At 40.2% G+C, this 22,580-nt stretch overlaps 1 protein-coding gene across 1 annotated transcript; it reads left to right on the top strand.

Moving 5' to 3' along the window:
* Positions 1 to 5,680: 5,680 nt before the first annotated feature.
* On the top strand, positions 5,681 to 12,556 carry PTGS2 (prostaglandin-endoperoxide synthase 2). Its single transcript, XM_081121076.1, has 10 exons — positions 5,681 to 5,828; positions 6,606 to 6,722; positions 6,842 to 6,985; positions 7,521 to 7,664; positions 7,977 to 8,158; positions 8,862 to 8,945; positions 9,070 to 9,316; positions 9,602 to 9,888; positions 10,260 to 10,407; positions 10,555 to 12,556. Exons 1-10 carry the CDS (start codon positions 5,777 to 5,779, stop codon positions 10,962 to 10,964), a joined length of 1,815 nt encoding a protein of 604 aa, XP_080977202.1. The 5' UTR covers positions 5,681 to 5,776; the 3' UTR covers positions 10,965 to 12,556.
* The last annotated feature ends 10,024 nt before the right edge of the window (positions 12,557 to 22,580 follow it).

Below are 22,580 nucleotides of genomic sequence, written 5' to 3'. Positions count from 1 at the left end.
ACATATTGCAGTCCAAAGTCCATAATTTATTATTGTTTTGGACAGTTATGTGTAGATGAATTAAAAATAAAAAAAAGAACCCTGGCCAGGTGGCTCAGCTGGTCGGAGCGTCATCCTATGCACCAAAAGGTGGCAGGTTCAGTTTCTGCTCAGGGCACATGCCTGGGTTTCAGGTTCAATCCCTGGCTGGGGCCTGTGTGGGAGGCAATTGAACCATGTTTCTCTCTCACATGGATGTTTCTCTCTCTCTCTCTTTCCCTTCCTCTCTCTCTAAAATCAAGAAAAATATATCCTTCAGTGAGGATTTTAAAAAAAAAGAGAGAACAGAAAAATAAGGCTTTTTTAAAAAAAAAAAACTTTCTCTTATTCCTTCTAGTCTAACGCTCTTCCTTTCTTTATGTAACTCTTGAGTTTCGGACATTTTCCCTTCCTCTGAATAACTTATTTTAACATTTCCTGCAAGGCAGATCTACTTGCCACAAATTCCCTCAATATTTGTTTGAGGAAATTTTTCTCCTTTGCTTTTGAGGATAATTTCCCAGGGTACATAACTCTGGGTTGATATTTTCTGTCTGTTTCAACATTTTAAAATTTTAATCTTTCCTCTTCTTGCTTGCACGGTGTCTGAGGATAAGCAGGATATAATTCTTATCTTTGTTCCTTTATAGTAAGATGTTTTTTCCTCTAGCTTCTTTCAGTACTTTCTCTTATTTCCTGCAGCTTGAATATCACATGCCTAGGTGTTCTACGGACACTTTTCTACTCAGTGGTCTCGGAACGTTCTGGATCTGTGGTTTGGTGTCTGACATGAGTTTGGGGAACGCTCAGTCGATATTGTGTCAAATATTGCATCCATTCCTTTCTCCCTTCTCCTTACATTTCCATTACATATATGTTACCCTTCTGCAGTTCTTGGATATTGTTCTAGTTTTCAATACCTTTTCTCTTTGCTTTTCAACTTTGGAAGTTTTTATTGACATATCCTCATGCTCAGAGATTTTTTTACTCAGCCATGTCTACTCTGCTAACTAGCCCATCAAAGGCATTCTTCACTTCTATTACAGTGTTTTTGATCTACAGTATTTCTTTTTTATTTTTTCTTAGGATTTCCATTTCTCTGCTTACATTACCCATCAGTTCCTGCATACTGTCTACTGTTTCCATTAGCATCCTAGCGTATTAATCATGGTTGTTTTAAATTCATTGTCTGATAGTTCCAATATCTCTGCCACGTCTGAGTCTGGTTCCAATGCTTGGTGTGTCCTCTTCCAATTGTGTTATGTGTGGGGTTTTTTGTTGTTTTTTGTTTTTTGGTTTATTTATTGATTTATTTTTATGTTTTGCCATTTAGCATGCTTTGTGAGTTTTTGTTGAAAGCTGGACATGGTTTACTGGGTGGAAGGAACTCTGGCAAACAGGCCCTCAGTAATGTGCGGTAAGGTGGGGGTCGGGGGGAAAGTGTCCTATATCCCTATAATTAGGGTTCAGTCTTTTAGTGAGCCTCTGCCTCTAACTGTGAACGTCACAGGTGCTTCTCAGCTCCCCACTCCCATGCTTTATATGAAACAGATTATATGGAGGAGTATTTGGATGTTTCCCTTCTCACACATGGAAGGCTAGGCACTGAAGTTGGGTATTTCCCTTCCCCCGGGTCAATTAAACTCTGATAAAATCCCAATAGTTTAGGCTCTGATAAAAGTTTCTCTTGAGTGCAGGCCTTATTAAATAGAACAGTCTATTCTGGCATATTTCAAAATGGTTACTTTTCCCCTTCCCCTGCTAATCATCCAAAGGGATTATTGCTTCTTCTGCTGTTCACTGTGAGGACCTGGTAGAGCTTCAGGAAGTAAAACTCACAAAAGAGGAGTTTTTAACTCAGACTTATCCACACTGAGCATCCAGCAATCCATCAATTCCACTTCCAGGAACTGGTTTCCATGGAGGTGTCTGCTTGTGGATTTCTGCCCTCCTAAATTGTGCTCCTCTGTGTGGCCTATCTCTCCAATTTTTAAAAATTGATTTGCGAGAGAAAGAGAGAGAAACATCAACCTGCTGTTCCACTTATTCATGCATTCACTGGTTGACTCTTCTTGTATGTGCCCTGCAGCCTTGGAGTACTGGGGCAACGCTCTGACCAACTGAGCAACCGGGCCACAGCCATTCCTCCAATTTGGGGGTCAGTGTTTTATCCTGTCACCTCGCTTCTCTGAAGGACCTAAGGGGAGTGTTGAATTTTCAGTTTACTTAGATTTTTATTTGTTGTTAGGGTGAACTGGACACTCCAAGCTCCTCATGTGGCAGATGAAAAACGGAAAGTCCTAAACCTGATATTTTATTGGTTAGTGTATTCTCACCATGTCCACCCTGCTCACACCCTCCTGCACTTCCTTGGCCCCTTCTGAGATCCCTAGCTCCAACACAAGCACCGTGTTCAATCTATCTTGGCTCATCTGAGTAGTTTTGATCTATAACCATGAAAAATGAAGAAAAAGAAAAATCTATCAGGGATTTGAGAAAGAGGAAGATGATTAGTGTTTTATAAAATACAGACATGGACATTATTTGGTATTTCTTCATTGTCTTCTATGACAAGGATATTTTGTTAATTAAAAAAAATATATGCTTTTGTTTACAGCCTTAAAATTGGTCTTCTGTAGCCAGTACTGGGTACATAACCAGGATTTACTAAGGGACTAAAGAAATCTTTTCTAACTAGCATTTCTACCCTTCAAAGAACAGACATACTCTGTGTCATAACCTTGGTAAAATATCTCTTAAGAATAATGCTGATGCAAGATGGCAAAGCTCTTTTTCTAGTAAGTATGCCACGAATGAAAATGACTACGGCAATCTCCACTCTCTCTGAGTGAGTCACTAAATCAACCAAAGGGAGGGAAATGGAAAGAAACTCCTTTCCTGAAACGATGCACGTAAGCATCCTTCCAGGTCTGAGTGGTACAACCCTGCCAAGGGCAGTAAGAAATGTGTCTCTGAAAGATGTTAGCTCATTTGGAAGTTTGGATATTGAGTCTTTGTTGTCCATTTCCTTTTAACGTCTATGAATGGCTTATCACTTCCATGAATAACTATTTTACTCCTTTTCAGTCGATTCATGAAAGTGAAATCTAAAATGAACACTGCACATGTAGCCTTTAAAAACATTATTGACATCAGACATAAAATCTACCTAGCGATCTTCACAGAGTCCTAGAGAAAGGGAAGTTGATAAAAATTCAAGTAGCAGAAGGGGGCAGTAAAACTCAACAGAATACTCTGGAAGATTTTCCCTTCAAATAGATGATTTCCCAACAAATTTCAGAGACTAACAAAAGAAGTACAACAGATACGTATATTTATCTAAATATACACAGAAACACTAAATACATACAAAAGTGAGAGCTACAATTTTTAAATAATCAAAACCTTATTTTCTATGGTATGATATATCATGGCACAACATTCATATTACTTTTCCAAATAAAACAGGTTTTAGCCATTTAGATTTGGTTTTGGAAATATAATACCCTCCCATGGCCAGCATCCCTAAACAAACTCTTCATTTTATTTTCTTGTCTCAGACTTGTCAAAATTATTTAATAAATCCTACCATAACAATTTTTCCTCTGGCCCATACTTGTACTTCTTTTCTAAACTGTGTCCGCCCTTGAAGTATTATTTTTCCTTGAATGCTTTCCTGACTGCGCGGGCACCTAGAATTCTCTCCACTCTACCTTGCTAGGAGTTACAGATTAAACCAAGCCGTTTAACCAAACAGATGTTTTTATTGAATTTCCACTACGAGACCGATTTCAAGGTCCAAGTAGTCTAAATGTGAATATTCTCTATGCCCTACTTTGTCCCCACTTGGAATTAAGTCTCAGCACACAACAGAACACACTTCTGTACATAGTAAGTATACAATTAAGATCCAGTGAGGGGGATACTGATGATGCCAACCTCAAAATGAATTCAGGATCACGACGTAAAAGTTCAGTACGCTCTCGGAGTCAGAGTATGGATTCTTACACGGCATCTCCCCGAGCTTGAATGCAGAGTCCCAGAAATCAATTTAAACTTTGAGTAGATACAACTCACTTAAAATGAAATAGGAAATTGGGTTAATTGTTTCAAAGATCTATGTTCTTAGTTGAAATTTCATGTAAGACAGTACAGTAAATGGGAGTGTCACACATGGAATGATTAAATATGACTAGAGCAAAGTCTTCCTGGATGAAATGGAATTTTAGTCATTTGTGTCTCCTGTAGAACCAGATAATGTTGTAGATTGAGCAATATGATAAAAAAAAAAAAATTTCCAAGTGAATCTCCTTTTCTTTTAGGACTTCTACAAACGGTGGCAGCTGAGGTGGCTTTATTTCAGGTTTCATGTAGTCTTTTTCCATCAATGCTAAGAATGTCTGGCTTCGCTGAACGCTTTCCTATTCCACTCTGCTGCTGCTGCTTTCTTTTTTTTTTTTAGCATTTCACCTTCACACGCCTCTCCCCACCACTTCCAAAAGGTAGATACTAAACACAAACGAAGGATGAGAAAATTCAAAGCTGTTAAAAATCACCCTTCCTTTACATCCAGTCCATCCAATTCCTCATCAAACTACGTTTCACAATGAGGATAGAAAATCAGCCCTAAATGCAATGTTGTCCTTTGACCCAGGAACCCACTGCATCTTCGAAAAAGTGGGCAGAGAAGACCAAAAAAAAAAAAAAGACCACAAACTTTTAAAATCTCTCTCTTATTTGTAAGGCTGGTGACCAAAATGATGGAAACCACGTGGCAAAGAAATGAATGCGTTGCAGCAGGTATTCTGCACACTGAGCGTCTCCGCAGATCCTGGGCCTCCCGAGGGAAGCAGCCGTCTAGGGGGGCAGCGCGGGTCACGCTGCTCGGGGCGGGGCGGGCGGAGGGGTACCCCTCCCTCTCCAAGCCGCACGGCGCGGATGGCGGCGTGGGGAACAGCGTTTCCTACGCTCAACACAACTTAACTATAGAGAGAAGTGGCCGAAATGTGCACTCACTATAGCTATTGTGTTTCATTCGGCGCTAACCTACAATTAACAAAAATGTGAAAGGTATGTACGTGCCGCCAATACAGTAGGTTAGGGGTTGTCACGAAACATCGCCCTGACACTGGAAATACAGGACACGGGGAAGGCGTGTCAGCCTTTCTCGGCTTTGATGGTCGGGGACAGTCGAGGCTGTGACTTCCCAGCTTTCCAAAGGCCGAGGGACCGGGACGCGGCGGTGACGCGGCTGGGGGCAGGGAGGGGATTCCCTGCGCGCTCCGGAACCGCGGCGCACGGAGCGCGGAGTCCGGCCGCCCAGACTGGGCGTGAGGAGGCACCCGGCGCGCCCCGAGCCCCGGGGGCAAAGGAGCTGGGGCGGGGGGTGCGGGAAGAATGGGGGGAAGGGGGGAAAGATCGGAGCATGGCGGGGGGGCCATCCGACTTGCATCCCCCTCGGGGGAGCCGCGAGCAGCTTCCCGAGTTCCCGATTTTGTCATTTACGTGGGTAAAATTATCCGGCGCCGACCGGGGTCTTGCGCAATTGGAGCGAGTTGTGGGGGCGGGGGCTGCGGGCGGGTGAGAGCGGCGGAAAGAACCAGTCACGGCGTCACGTGGGCCGTTTTCACGCTTAAAAGGAAGGTTCTCCCCGTTAGCCGCCAGTTGTCAAGGGACCTGAGCGAGGGTCCGAGCACGCCCAGGAATTCGCGCCGCGCACCCCAGCTCCCGCCGCTGCCCGGAGCCCGCCGCCGCCGAGATGCTCGCCCGCGCCCTGCTGCTCTGCGCCGCCCTCGCGCTCCGCGCCGCAGGTGGGTGCCCGCGCCCCGCGCCCCGGGCCCCCCCGGGGCCCCTCGCCTGGAGACTCTCGGAGTGGGGAGTCTGCAGGCTCTGTTAGGACCTTGGCCCACTTGAGCCCCAGAGAACTGGATCGCACCCCAGCTTTGCCCCCCGCTCTGCGCATCGCGGGCCAGTCACTGAACCGTCCGCGTCTCTTTTCCCGTCTGCGGAAGAGCGATAATGCTACTAACTTGCAGGTTGCCGTTTTGACGGGGCGGGATGTTGTCGATAGAAGTGAAATGTTTTGTGTGTGGTACCCACTGCTGCTGAGTGGGAGTCCTTGTTTTCTTTCCATACCCTAGCGAGTGCTTTCCTGCCTCAGGAAAGCCCAGGTTATTTTTTTTAAGATAAGCAAAATACTTTTTTAAAAAGTAAGTTGTTTTGACTTTGCAATTTGCCCTAAATTTTGGTTGCTCTACTAGATCGATCCATTTTAAATTTGAGAGTGCTACTTACGTGAGCTGCTTAATAATGCCGATTTGAACATCTGAAAAGTTACTAAGGAAAAGCTTAGCAACCTGACTTCTTGGTTGAATAGTCCATTTTCTGTACCTAGAATAGGAAGCTGGTGTTGCTACCTTATAACCATTCTGTGAGGCAGGTTTAAGAGAACTGTTTTCCCATGACTACCTGGATATTCCTAGAATTTGTTACTGTAAAGTTGACCCATAGTAAGTAAGACAGAGAAACGAAGTCAAGATTAAGACACCCAAGAACAACTTATTTATCATTTTTAACTCTTATTGTAGCAAATCCTTGCTGTTCCAACCCATGCCAAAACCAAGGCGTGTGTATGAGTGTTGGATTCGACCAGTATCAGTGTGACTGTACCCGGACAGGATTCTACGGTGAAAACTGCTCAACACGTAAGTTTGCCCTTGGGTGCCCTGATTGGGAAGAGGGGTGTATACAGTTGTCATTTTGCAGATTTGCCTCTTGTAATATGCCCCATTAATTTCATCCTCCTTTTTTCCTCTTATTGCAGCTGAATTTCTGACAAGAATAAAATTATTCCTGAAACCCACGCCGAACACGGTGCACTACATACTCACCCACTTCAGGGGCGTCTGGAACATTGTCAATAACATTCCCTTCCTGAGAAATGCGATCATGAAATACGTGTTGACGTGTGAGTACCTTCTCCTTTTTTTCTAAGGTTCTCGGCTTCCTCAAAGAAAAATGTCCTTTTACACTACTTCCGATTACCAAACCTAATCCGGAAACATATTTCCAACCTTGTCAGAATGATTTTAAATATTTTAAATCTGCCTTTTTAGCTTGCCTTCCATCTTAATGGCCAAAAATAGAGACATTCAGTCCCATCCAATTTATAAAGTTTTGTCTCACAGTCAGAATTTTGCTTATAGTCCTGCGTATCTTTTCCAAGCTTCTTGGATGGTTCCTTGAAAAATCAAGATGGTAGACCATCTGGTCTTGTGTAAAGTATATGTACTTCATTAAAGATGCATTTTAATGAGTCATTCTTTGTAAATACAAGTGGCAGTTAGAATTTAAAGTGTCATTGTTTTTAAAAGGATATCATTGTAGGAATTAAATTCAATCCTTGGTGCTATTGTGCACACTTTACAATAAGAAATGAACATTGATTTGCCTTGCATATGGGAACAAATTAAACAAGATTTTTTTTTTCTTGAAAATTTCAGCCAGATCACATTTGGTTGACAGCCCACCGACTTACAATGCACACTATGGCTATAAAAGCTGGGAATCCTTTTCTAACCTCTCCTATTACACCAGAGTTCTTCCTCCTGTGGCTGATGACTGCCCAACTCCCATGGGTGTGAAAGGTGAGTGAGGAGGCAGTTAGAAATGTAGTGCAATGGGGTTGGGTTGCTCCTTAGAAAATTTGACCCTACATTATCATTTATGTCTTAATGTTTTCAAAATTCTTTCATCAAAATTAACTAAATTCAGACTAGTTAAACAATACATAAAATTATTGAATAAGAAGTTGTTTCCCAGTGTCTTAGAACTGTTGTTTATATTATGACTCTAGTCACAAGTGTATTTCTCCTATAAGCGAGGAAGGCTCTGGTAAATTGACAGTACTATCTGCTTTCTTGAACATATAGATGGATTCTTGCTTTCTCATTTTTCAGGAAAGAAAGAGCTTCCTGATACAGAAGTGCTCTTGGATAAGTTTATAATAAGAAGAAAGTTTATTCCTGACCCCCAGGGCACAAATTTGATGTTTGCCTTCTTTGCCCAGCACTTCACCCATCAGTTCTTCAAGACAGATCATAAGCGAGGACCAGCTTTCACTAAAGGACTGGGCCATGGGGTAAGTAAGACAGAACTAGATCAGAAATGTAGTGAATCATAGTGAGGTGCTAGCATTAAAGATCACACATTTATTTCCTCCACCAAGTAATTCACCCTCTTTGTAAAAAGGGTCCTGTCTATAAAAACTTTAGTAAAGTTTTCATTTTAATGCACTGGTTCAGTAAAAATACACACACACACACACACACACACACACAAATACACACCCACACACCACACACACACACACCAATTATAATTTGGCTTTTATATTTTTAGTTAAAAATATTAGCATTGCAAAAAGTTATGTCTTTGAAAACATGTTTGTACCCTGATTATGCTGCTTTAAATATTATAAGGTGAAATTTTTGCAACATTATTACCTTTTGGATTTCAGTTTATTAATCAGAATTTTATATCAATAATAAAATTTCTGATGCTTTTTAAAGGAAATAACCATATAATTATGGCAAAGTGTATGAGCTACTTATTAGCTACATAGGAAATACTAATACCTCTAAACACAAAAGACATGTATAGGTTTGTAGCTTCAGTAGGTAAACATTAATTTAGTATTTTGTGGTTATGAAAAAGTGTTTTGAGAATTTTTTATTGAAGCAAGCTAAGTCATTAGATTATTTAACGATAAGTTATATCACAGATGCTTTATATAAGAACAGCTTCAACAGCAGCAAATTGAAATTGTTCTGTAAATCTTCCAGGTGGATTTAAATCATGTTTATGGTGAAACTTTGGATAGACAGCATAAACTACGCCTTTTCAAGGATGGGAAAATGAAATACCAGGTTTGTCCCATTTGAATATTAAAAATTAGTTATGACTCACCCCTTTACCTATATTTTTAAGTCTCTGATTGAAATGTTTTCTTCACTTTGAAATGAATCTTTATTTATTGCCATTGTTTTTTAGCTAATTGATGGAGAGGTGTATCCCCCCACAGTCAGGGACACTCAGGTGGAGATGATCTACCCGCCTCACGTCCCTGAGCACCTGCGGTTTGCTGTGGGCCAGGAGGTGTTCGGCCTGGTGCCTGGTCTCATGATGTACGCCACGATCTGGCTGCGAGAACACAACAGAGTGTGCGACGTGCTTAAGCAGGAGCACCCAGAGTGGGATGATGAGCGGCTCTTCCAGACCAGCAGGCTAATCCTGATAGGTAAGAAATACCGTAAATAAAACTGTCTTCCCCGGGGAAAACGAGTTCGTTACCTTTGCCGTGCTTTAAGGCATTCTGGGGGAATGGGGTGAATATAAAATCATGTGCTCCGTGTTAACTCAACCGCGAGCGGGACTGTCATATAGACCTACCTTTTGTGTAGCCACGGCAAAAATGAAAAGTGGAAGTGAAGGGATAGCAAGTGGACCAGGTTGCATTTTGGTTGCTTGAAAGTTTGTGATCAGAAAGAATTGATGTTCTACATTTTATATTTTGTGCCAATAGGAGAAACTATTAAGATTGTGATCGAAGACTATGTACAGCACTTGAGTGGCTATCACTTCAAACTGAAGTTTGACCCAGAGCTGCTTTTCAACCAACAATTCCAGTACCAAAACCGCATTGCTGCTGAGTTTAATACCCTCTATCACTGGCATCCCCTTCTGCCGGACACCTTCCACATCGATGACCAGGAGTACAGCTATCCGCAATTCGTCTACAACAACTCTTTACTGATGGAACACGGGCTTACCCAGTTTGTGGAATCATTCAGCAAGCAGATTGCTGGCAGGGTGAGCGTCATTATTGAAAAACAAAACAGAGGACTGGTCATAACTAGGGATTTCTGCCATAGAAATGATTTTTCTTAGACTTACTGAAAAAGAGATTGTTTTGCTAGTAAAATTCTTTTCTTGAAATAAGAAACCTAACTTTTTTTTCTTTTTGAAAAGTCAGAGCTTTTAGTCTAGTTACCAAATGGCAATATGGAGCCATACCTTAAATATAGATATCTTCAAAAACTTTCTATATTTCAAACTTGAATAGTTTAAGCCTCAGTTGGGAGCATCAGTCTTACTTACTTTGTGCCCAAGGGATGCTTTTAAAATAGAAATTGTGAATATGCCTAAAGAATTTGTTTTCTAACGTAATTCATTTCCCATAGGTTGCTGGCGGTCGGAACCTTCCAGCTGCAGTCCGATACGTAGCAAAGGCCTCAATCAACCACAGCAGGCACATGAAATACCAGTCCCTTAATGAGTACCGAAAACGCTTTCGGATGAAGCCCTATGAGTCATTTGAAGAACTTACAGGTGAGAAAGGGTTTCTAAACTTCCTAAAAGATTCAGAGGGCCAGATGCAAACAACAGAGGCGTTGGAAGCAAACTGAGCAAAGGGGTAAAACTATTTTTTGCACTTGGTGCAGTTTTACATTGGTCGTGTCTCTGTCGCCTTCACAGGGGAGAAGGAAATGGCTGCGGAGTTAGAAGCACTCTATGGTGACATTGACGCCATGGAGCTGTACCCTGCCCTTCTGGTGGAAAAGCCTCGCCCCGATGCCATCTTTGGTGAGACCATGGTAGAACTCGGAGCTCCTTTCTCTTTGAAAGGACTGATGGGCAACCCCATATGTTCTCCTCACTACTGGAAGCCCAGCACTTTTGGTGGAGAAGTGGGTTTTAAAATCATCAACACTGCCTCCATTCAGTCTCTCATCTGCAATAACGTGAAAGGCTGCCCCTCCACCTCGTTCAGTGTTCAGAACCCGGCCCCGGCCAAGACCGTCACCATGAGTGCCAGCCCCTCCCACTCCAGACTGGACGATATCAGCCCTACCGTGCTCCTGAAGGGACGCTCAGCTGAACTGTAGAAGCCTATTGATCATATTTATTTATTTATATAAATGATTGCTTTTTAATTATTTAATATTTATATTCAACTCCTTATGCGACTTAACAGCTTATCTGTTAAGGAGAAAAGGGGGTTACACTTGTGAAGATTTTTGTGTTGCTGATGTAAAGGTGTCTTTTCTCGAAGTTAAAGGGAAAAACAGCTGTCGTGTGACATCTTTTTACTTGAATTTCAGTCTAGACTGTTACAGTGAGAACCAGAGCTGTTACAGATGGCAAAATGCTGCACATTTCTTCCTCCACTTTCTGTACTTCCAGTGTATCTTCCACGCTACATTGGAAGCAGCTACCTGCACACTGGTCCTTTCATTTTCTTCTAGCCCTTTTGCGAAGAGAAGCTCTTCTGGTCAGTTTATTTCTTCTGTTTCCCTGGTTTCAAGATCTGAGTTCATCTTTCATTGGACTCTAAGTATAGTTTCTGATCTAAACTTTTGCAAGTTTTCAGGAAAACCTCAGCTCAGGACTACTATTTAGCTCCTCTTACGAAAAAGAAAGGAAAGCAAAAGCTCTCAAAAAAGGCCTTGATGAGAAGGCGTGCTTGTGTTTTAAGTGGGAGACAGAGAACTTTATTTATATTTAATTTTAATGATGTGTAACTGAAGAAGCCCACAAAGAGAACTGCGAGGGGTTCTTGACAAGAAGAGCATTATATTCCTACTCCAATGAATGCCCTTTTCCTTTGAAAACAAAAGCAAACTACTCCTGACCGCTCGCAGGAAGATAATGCTGCTTCTTGTCCGCATCTCATTGTCAGCTGACATTTTCTGGTACTGTACATTTCTTAATTTATTGAGGATTATTATTTATGTTTTGTTAGGACATTATTGTTATAAACTGGGTTGAAGCCTCTCTATCTCTTTTTTGGGATTACCTCTTTGAATTTTGAAAACCACAAGAGAAATTATTGGGTTAAGATGTGAATTAACTTTCAGGAAACCATCTCTGGTACATCGAGATATAAGGTTGGAATTTATGTCTTTAAGGTTTATCTGTACACCAGCCCACAGAGAACATTGTGTCTCATTAGCCTGGAAGTGCCACAAGACTGAGCTTTTATACATTTTTTTAAGGACCTGTGGATACTACATTAATTCATTCTGTCATAACTTATTGAAGAGACATTCTATGCAAAGTACTGTAGATTTTAATATTTTTAATCAAGCACTGATTATGGGTAACATTAATATTTATGTAAATAATTAAAAGCATGTCTCTTAGGTAGAGGGAGAAGATGAAATTTCATTAAAGAGTAATAACTCAGGGGAATTTTTCTTTAAGATTTTATATTTAAAAAGTGAATGGTTAAAAAAAGGAATAGTCAATATTAGCAGGGGTTTGTATTAAAAAACTGTTAACTTCCCTGATTTAAAAACTGAGCAGTTAACAACATCAATCTGCTGTCCGAACCCAGGAATTCGGAATGTGTATGTGAATGTTTTGGTGCCTCCGACTGTATTTAAATTTATGTAAAGTACAAGTGTTGGAATGTCTGTTTATTTTTATACTAAAGAATTGAAAAATATCCTCTAAAATAAATTTTGACTGTTTCCATATACCTTTGTCATGTGATGTATGATTTCTCTAAAGGGTTACATTTAAAAGTAAACCTTTGCTTTGTACTCTCCTGCCTCTTCCAAACTAGCCTCGCCCTTAACGAAACGGTTCTGCCCTCGGTCACACAGGGGCTTCCTGGGGTCACCATTTACAATCTACTCGCTGCCTCACCATACGGGAAAACACGTGCTTTCTGCTATAGGATATAGCAACAAACTTGTTTCCATTGCCTAATCTAGGAGGAAAAAAGCCAAGTAGCCAAAAGGCAACGAATAAGAAGAGAAGTGTAAGGAAGTACAAGATTTAAAAGGAAGTTTAAAGAGGAAGAGATTACGCTCAGCTGGGCAAGTCATTGATACCTGGCTCTCTGGCTTTTGTTGTACGCCCCCTACTCTTGACATCTTGACCATTTCGATATCCAAAGGGACCGTGTATTTAACAATGCGCCCGGCCTCTTCCTTCCTTGGCCTCCATTCCTGTGATGCCTTTTCCACCGCGTTTCCCATGACCACACATACCTTGAGCTCATCATAAACTACTGTCCAAATCTTGATGTCAAGCAGCCTCCTTTCTTACCAACAGCGGCAGCTCACCTATTTTAATACCCACACTCTAACTTCTAACTGTCCAGTTTCACTGGGCCTACTGACCCACCAACCTCATCACTTCAGTATTTTTCACCCCATTTATCTCAACTTTTCCTAACTTAGGCATCTAGCCCAGATTCCACTGCCCTTCATTACGACGACGACTCCCTGGTTCCCAGGTCTACTCTCCTTCCATTGTCCTTAACTGGCGCACTTCATTAATATTGGCTTCATGATTTGCCCCTCTCCTGGTCTTTCACAAAGTGCTACTACTCAGATATTTTTAAAACTTCATCCTCTCTGTATCTGTAAACTCAAGTACTTTCTTCCCCCTCTCTTTAACTGTACTCTTCCAGCTGAGTTCTATCCAAGCTCAGAAATCGAAACAAGAATTAATCACTCCCAAATTATGTCTTTAGAACAAGCCTCTAATTGTCCATGGACAACTTTCCCACCCAAATACGTAAATCCTTAAAAAACAGATATCCACTCTGAAAAATAGTTTGGCAGTGTCTTCTAAAACTAAAAATTTACTTACTATATATATACATAAAGTTTCCTAGTGATGCTATAACAAATTACCACAAATTTACTGGCTTAAAAAAGCACAAGTTTTTTATCTATATTTCTGGATGTCAGAAGTAAGAAACAGGTTTTATGAGTTAAAATCAAGGTATCAATGGGGCTGTGTTTCTTCCGGGCACTATCGGAGAGAATCTGCCTCTCAGCCTTCCAGCTTCTAGAGGCCAGCTTCTGCATCCTTTGTCTCACAGTCCCTTTCTCTGTCATCAAAGCCAGTGGGGTAGAATCTTCTAATATCTCTGACTCTGACCCTCTCGCCTCCCTCCCAAAATGACCTTTTTGATTACTTTGGGCCCACAGTGATAATCCAGGAAAAATCTCTCTTCCTCATGATCCGTAACTTTTTCACATATACAAAGTCCCTTTTGCCATGTAAAGCAACATGTTCACACATTCTAGGGAGGAGGGCATAGACGTCTTTGGAAGGCCATTTTTTTGCCCACTACATTATACAACCCAGCAATTGCACTCTTGGGCATTTATCCCAGATAAATAAAAACCTATATCCGTGCAAAAATCTGCACATGAATGTTCATAGATACTTTATTCATGATAGATTTTAAAAACTGGGATAAACCAAATGTCCTTCAAAAGGTTAATGGTTAAACAAACTGGCAAATTGTGCTATATCTATCCATAAAGCACAATGCAGCAAAACAAACTTCCGATGGATGGGACTCAAGGGAATTAGGCTCAGTGGGGGGGAAAAAGCCAATCTTACAAAGTTACCTGCTGTATGATTCTATTTATGTAACATTCTTGAAATAACAAAACTATAGGGACAGAGAACAGATTAGTGGTTACCAGATTAGGGATAGGGGGTTAGCTACAGCTATAAAGGCATAGCATGAGGAAGCCTTGTGCTGATCGAACATGTCTGTATCTTGACAGAGATGGTAGTTACGCAAAGCTACATATGTCGCATAATTGCATAGAACTCTACATACACACAAACGCATGTAGACATGGCCACATCTGAATAAGCTCTGTTCATCTTACCAAGGTCAATTTCCTGGGTTTGGTATTGTACTATAATTATGAAAGGTGTCAGCACTGGGGGAGGAAGTATAAAGCTTGCATGGTACCTCTCTGTATATATTTTTGCAACTTCCTGTGAATTAATAGTTATTTCAAAACAAAAAGTTTAAAAAAAGAGGAAGAGACGCATTGTCGCTCTTGGTAGAGGGAATAGGTTTACAGACCATTTTTGTACCATGTGATTTCCTTAACCTTCATCCAAACTGCCACAGTAGATTGGATCCAACCCACGATGGGAAAATAAATTGATCTCTACAAGGAATTTGAAATTAGGATGGAGATTCTAGTTCAGCCAGACAATATAATGTTGACAATGGTGTCAGTAAAATCTAATGGGTAAACCAAACAGTCTCTTCTTAAGTGGTATGGCAACACCTGAATATCCCCATGAAAAGAAAGAACCTCATTTATACCTCACAATACACACAAGTTATTTCAAGATAGTTCATAGATATGATAAACGATAAAAAAAGCTTTGAGGGGGAAAAAAATAGGACAATATGTTCATGAACTTAGAATAGGTAAAAAAAATTTTTTTTAATTTTATCAATTTTTTAAAAATTTTTATTGAATTTATTGGAGTGACATTGGTTAATACACCATCTGTATATTGTATTGTGTGTTTACCACCCAGAGTCAAGTCTCCTTATATCATCATTTATCTCCCCTTTACCCTCTTCTACCTTCCCCCACATTCCTTTCCCTTTGGTAATCACCGTATGCTAAGTCTATGAGCTTGTTTTTGCTTAATCCCTCACCTTTTTCACCCAGCCTCCCAACCTCCCTCCCCTCTGATAGCTGTCAATCTGTTCTCTGTATCTATGAGTCTATTTCTATTTTGCTTGTTAATTTATTTTGTTTATTAGATTCCAAATATAAGTGAAATCATATGGTACTTGTCTTTATTTCACATAGCACAATACTCTCCAGGTCCATCCGTCCGTAACAAAAAGTAAGATTTCCACCCTGGTCAGTGTGGCTCAGTGGTTGGACCAGGTACCAAAGGGTCACAGGCTCGATTCCCAGTCAAGGGCACATACCTGGGTTGCCAGTTCACTCCCCACCCCTTGTTGGGGCACATGTGGGAGACAACCAGTCAATGTGTCTCTCTCACATCAATGTTTCTTGTGTTCTCTCTCTCTCTCCCCCTCCTTCCCTCTCTTCCACGCTCTCTGAAAAGCAAAGGAAAAAAAAGTAAGATTTTCTTCTTTTTTACGGCCAAGTAGTATTCCATTGTGTAAATGTACCACAGCTTTTTTATCCACTCATCTATTGTTGGGCATTTGGGTTGAAAGTAGGCTTATAAAATTAGATTGTTTGCTCACCAAAAGACTATACTAGGAAAATAAATAGACAAGCCACAGACTCAAAGAAAATAGTTACAATACACATATCTAACGAAGAATGTCAATATAAAATATATGAATAATTCCTCCAACTCAATAGTAAAGAGACAAATAAGTTAATGAAAAACCAAAACAAAAGACAAGCAGGAATATACACAGGATGACATATGAATGTCCAGTAAGTACATGAAAATATGTTAAACATCATTAGTCATTAAAGAGATGCAAATTAAAAACAGTGAGATACTATTAGAAGTATTAAAATTTAAAAGATTAATTAAAACCACAATGAGGTATCAGTTCACACCTGTGAGAATGGCTACCATCAACAAATCAACAAACGACTCCTGCTGGCGAGGGTGTGGAGAAAGAGGAACCCTAGTCCACTGCTGGTGGGAATGCAGATTGGTGCAGCCACTATGGAAAACCGTATGGAGGTTCCTCAAAAAATTAAAAATAGAGTTGCTTTTTGACCCAGTGATCCCACTTCTAGGAATATATCCTAAGAATCCTGAAACACTCATCAGAAAGAATATATGTACCCCGATGTTCATAGCAGCGCAGTTTACAATAGCTAAGATCTGGAAACAGCCCAAGTGCCCAGCAGTAGATGAGTGGATAAAAAGCTGTGGGACATTCACACCATGGAGTACTACACAGCTGTAAAGAAGAAGGATCTCGTACCCTTTGGGACGGTATGGATGGACCTGGAGAATATTATGCTAAGTGAAATAAGCCAGGCAGAGAAAGACAAATATCACATGATCTCGTTTATATGTGGAATCTAAAGAACTTAATAAACTGATGAACAGAATAGATTCAATGACATGGAAGCATAAATCAGACTGAGGAATGTCAGAGGGATGGAGGAGGGTGGGTGGGTGGAGGGGGAGAGCGTAACCAAAGAATTTATATGCATATATGCACAACCCAAGGACATGGACAATGATGGGGAGAGGGACTGGGGAGAGGGATGGGAAGGGGTGGAATGGGTCATTCGGGGAGAAAGAGGGACATTTGTAATATTTTAAACAAAAATAAAAATTAAAAAAAAAAGAACACAGGAACAGCTATCCTCAATCTACTTCCCAATCAATTTCCTTCCCAGATGACTCATCCCTAAAACCAAATGGAAGAAGCTCAGGGTCTGGGCTGGTCTTGTGGCTCATTCTATGTGCTTCATTGCACCTCTGTGTCTTTGTGCACGTGGACTCTGTCCAGAGAGCATTCACTTGCCCTTTCATGTATCTGGGTGTTCCTAACAGGTGATGCGGAAGCATCCTAGCGTGACTTTCCCTGGCTATTACTCAACATCTGTTCACGATGACAACATCCACAGAACACAGGGTGGAGTACCCTTTATATGCTCTTGAAGGAGTTTTCTCTCCTTACAAAGTAGTCTGAAAGGAGCAAGGAAGAAAGGCCAATGGGTTAGCATTCTTTCTCTTAAGCCAAAAATAGTCGGAGATGATGCAAAAAGACAAGAATGTTTCTTTCATCCACACCCTGAAAACTACCATTTAAAATATAAATTTTCTGTAACATTGTCATGCTATATTTCATTCAGACTTGATTTATCACTATTAAGAAATGTTCTAACTAATGGGTTATCTGAAATGCTGTTTAAGAGGAAAGGTGCCTATTTCAGAGAGAGAGAGGGAGAGAGAGAAAGAGCCTTTGAATGTTAGAAATAGTATAATTTTATTAAAGCTCCAGCTTTGCTAAGTTTAACACCAAATAGGTTGTCACAGCTCTCCCTTTAATCATATTAATTACCCTTATTCATTTAAAAGGTGGTATATCTTATAAATATTCTCAATAAAGTGAATTCAAATAAACAGGTTTAATTTAGAACATGACTTCTATTTTATGTTTAGAAATGTAGAGCATCACTTGAAATAGGTAGAGGTATCCTTGGGAATCATAAAAAAAAAATTATGAATTTCTAGACTAAATTACTTCATTTAGATCTTATAAGTCAAGAACATGACTTTTCATGTTCCTGATATTGAAAGTATGGTGGTGGGCTGGTGACATGTTTGCGGCCAGGGCATGAGCTTTGGAATTGGGCAAACCTGGGCTGGGCCACTTTCTAGAAGTGTGGTTAATAGGAGTCCCCACATTCCTTACCTTTAATAGATAAAATGGGAACAGTAATGCCTGCTGTATTCCTAGCTCAAGATTGACATACAATGTAAGGCAGCTGTTTATATTTTTCTATTCTAAACTATAAATAAAGGCAGATGACTTTTCTATTGTTTTCATTGCTCCAATCACATGATAAATAGTGTTAATAATAATTTTGCATTGAGAAACTACGAGAACATGGAAGTAATATGAGGTTCCAATATTAGTTTTCTGTGACCTCAGGAACTAGAAAACTCTTGGGTTTTATTTTCTTCAGTTATACTATGAGAAGGCTACAACAGTTCCTCTTCTCATATGAGACTCCTAAGTTAAGTTAATATCTACATATCCTTTGGTAACTTAATACAGTTCTTTGTTTCTCAGTTGGTTTAGTGGAGACAAAGGACTATAAGATTGTAAGATAATAAATCTGTATTGTTAAATCACCAAGTTTGAGTAATTTGTTATAGCAGCAATAGGAAACTAATACAGTAGTTAACAAGGATGAGTGAAGAATAAATTGGGAGTAATGGCCCGCCTCCTACAATGGGAAGCATGTGTAATTTACTCAATATATATTGTATACAACAAATTGTATGTGCATTTCAAGCTCAGCCTCCTTCTGCTGCGTGTTAATGTTATGGTCCCTGCCTCTGGCACCCCACATAGGCTAGCAGGGTGTGTGCTTCTCGCTTCATGGACCTTATTACTTATTTGTCTTGGATCTTGTCTTACATATTTGCTTTAAGTACAGTCTTTAAGCTCATATAGTCATCATTGAATTTCTTCAGGGATTTTTCTTTTTTGGGAATTTTCTCTGCAGATTCTGATTGTAGAGTTGATTACTTTTTATACCTGTCTGCTCACTCTCTGACAAATCTCTTCTGAAATGAACTCGTCTTTTTCTTTCTGTGGAATGGAGAGGGATATTGGAGAAGAATTTATAATTTTCTTCTCAGAATGAAAGCTGAAAATGAAAGCCTTCATTTGTCCACTTGTAAAATAAGTGCAACACCAGTAAACTTCCTTTCCCCAACATCATGTCAGCTCAGAATGAGAAAAAAACTGGTGACATGTTTCATGCCCAATACCCTACAGCTTTAATAAGATCCAGATGGGGGAAGGAAGTCAAACTGGGGATTATTACAGAATGGTGAAGTGAAAAAACATGATTTCTCGAGTCAGAGAAATCTGCATGCTCAGTAAACTCCTTACCCTTCTCTCTTCCACTAGTCTTTATTACAGAATTGTGGTACTCATGTTTCTATTCTTGGACTAAAGCTCAGTACCAGGAACATCCAAAATATTCCACACTGTGGTTACTAGAGTGTAGGGGAAGGGGAAGGACAAATGGAGATATTGATCAAAGGGCACACAATTTTAGTTACTAGATTAAAAAATTCTGGAAACTGAATGAATAGCATGATGACTATAGTTAATAATTATGTATTATATACTTGGAATTTGCTAGGAGTAGATCTCAAGTGTTCTAGCCAAAAACTAAAAGGCAACTATGTGAGGTGGTATATAATTGTTTGTTATAGGTCATTATTTTACAATATATACATATATTAAAAAATCACATTGTATTGTATACATCTTAACTATATAAAATTTTTATTTGTAAAAAAAATAAAAATATATAAGCAAAAAAATACTCCTTAGTGGTTTTTATTTTTTATTATTATTATTTTTTAATAGTCACCCAAGGATATTTTTCCCATTGATTTTTAGAGAGAGTGGAAAAGAAAGAGAGAGAGAAACATCGATATGAAAGAGACACATTGATTAGTTGCCTTCCTCAGGTGCCCCAACCAGTGCCCGAGATCAAGCCTGCAACCAAGGTACCCTTGACTGGAATCAAACCTGAGACCCTTCAGTCTGCGGGCTGAAGCTCTAACCGCTCAGCCAAACTGGCCAGGGCTCCTTAGTGGTTTTTGATTGAGTGTATAGGTCACACCTAGCACTGAAGAGACTTTTGATGTGACTGAATCAATCTGGCAGGATGCTTAGCGGATAGACTTTTTTGCTATCATAGATTATTTTGAGAATCTGATGAAAACTATACACCTTAAACAAAAAATAACAACACAAAAATTATCATAAAACTTCAGATAGCTCTTTAAGCCCTTGAACATGATCCAAGTTAAGAACGTAGGACACTAGATCTTCCCATCAAGATGGCAGTGTAGATAAACTCAGTACTCAAATCCTCCCACAACCGCATAAAAAATACAACTAAACTACAGAACAACAATTTGTACATTGGGGTGTACACCTGAAACTAATAAAATATTGTATGTAATTGAAAAATAAAAATTACTTTTTAAAAATATATAGGGCAAGAGATACTCCTGCAGTGAAAGGGGATCCATTAACAACTTGGAAAAGACTTAAGAGTAGTATATAAGAAGTAACAACACAGAAAGAGCTTTCAACTGAGAAGCAAGTAACTAAGAGATCAAGTTTGCCATGAATTTACTTTATCAAGTTACTTAAAAGGTTCAGAAGAAAACATCAGAGGAATGGTTAATCTTAACAAGCTTTGGGTCTTTTTTTAAAGAATTTTTTAAAAATATGTTTTTATTGATTTTTAGAGAGAGAGGAAGGGAGAGGGATAGAGAGAGAGAAACATCACTGATCAGCTGCCTCCTGCATGCTGCCTACTGGGGATCCAACCCACAACCAGAGCATGTGCCCTAAAACCTGGAATCGAACAGGTGATGTCTTGGTTCCTGAGTCGATGCTCAACCACTGAGCTACACAGGCTGGGCTGGGTCTTTTTTAATCTTGAATTTCTATCATTCTCTCTGGATCTTTTCCTACTTTATAAAGTGAAGATGTTGGTGTTATGGGCTAGTTGGGTCCCCTTCAAGTCCATATGTTAAAGTTATAACCCCCAAAGTATATGATTATTTAACCACTATGCTGAAACTAATACAAAATAATATTGAATGTTAAACTATAATTGGGAAAAAAAAATTCTAACCCCCTGTGTGGCTATATTTGGGAATGGGACCTCTAATGAAGCCATTAGGGTTAACACAACTATTGAGTCAGAAGAGGAAACAACTTTCAGGATTGAAGGGCGGCCTACACTAGCAGGATTACTTTCACTCCATGTTATTGAGACAGGCCAGGAAGCCAGGACAAGCGGAAGAGGGAAACTGAGACAGATAGTTAAAACAGCAGTTTGTGGCCCATCTAGTAAATCCTATTGTTCCTAAACCAAAGACACTGAAGAGTAAATGGTTTGCCCTTCTCCCCATGCAGAAGGTAAATAGTTTAAATCACCCTTCTCTGGGACACAGACAGCAGAAATCCAATTAGTGCCATTTGCCAACCACACCCAAGGACAGATGAAGTTAAGAAAATAAATCTCTTTTTGGTACATTAGCATAAAGCTGATGAATATGCTATTGAAATCTTCCCCTAAGGCCTCCCCTAAGATTCCCAAGAGAGAGATAAAAGCCTCGAGACAAAGGACCCAGCACACACTCTCCCTCCCTGGAGTATGCTCGAGCCTCCCCCACTCTTCTTCCCCCAAGGGCATGCACCTCCTAATCTCTCTGGGACCCCACCAGGCTTGCAACCAGGGCAGCAATGGGCAGCAGCAGTTCATCCCAGGCAAAACCCTGAACCTGTCCCCAAGGCCCCCTTTTCTCTGACTTCTTAGTGAGCCAAAGCAGCCCAGCCTAGGCTCATTTCCTCAGCCCTTCCTTGTTTCACTGTCCTCAGCTTTAATAAATGTCCTCTAAAATTCACCTGGACCCACGCTGTGAAACTCTTCCTGCGAGAAGTCAAGAACCCACACACTACCAGCCGGCCCTAGGCAGACCCGCTCAGGGACAGGTCCCCTTCGGGTAACATTATAAAAGGAAAAAAAAATCATTTCTAAAATCTTCACATATTGTGGGCACTGATCACAAACATAGGACCATCCATACAGAACCAGAATATAAATTTGTTTTTGCAACTTTGGTGGGTTTTTTGGGGGCGGACAGTGACTAGTGGGGGGAAAAGACAAGAATGGTTTAGGTAAATAGTAGGAGTGGGAATGTTTATAAAAGAACTTAAATAAAATGAGTCTTTAAGTACTTCCGCTGAATGAATCCCACTAGTCTTGCCAGTGTTTTCTTGGCTTCCACGCAATCTTTACCAAACCAGGAAGTGGGTCAGCCTGACCTGGAGCAGACAAGACAACCAGATGGTATGTGAACAATGGCAGGACTCCTTCTGCAAATCAGTAGAAAATTTACAAAATTTCCTAGACTTAAAAGGTTGTTTGTCATATTTCATAGGCTTTCCCCAACTTTTCATTTTCTTTTACCCTGAATTCTCT

Source organism: Miniopterus schreibersii (assembly GCF_964146895.1).
Source record: "Miniopterus schreibersii genome assembly, chromosome: 19".
Lineage (NCBI taxonomy): Eukaryota > Metazoa > Chordata > Mammalia > Chiroptera > Miniopteridae > Miniopterus > Miniopterus schreibersii.
This window is presented reverse-complemented; position numbering and strand designations above follow the sequence as displayed.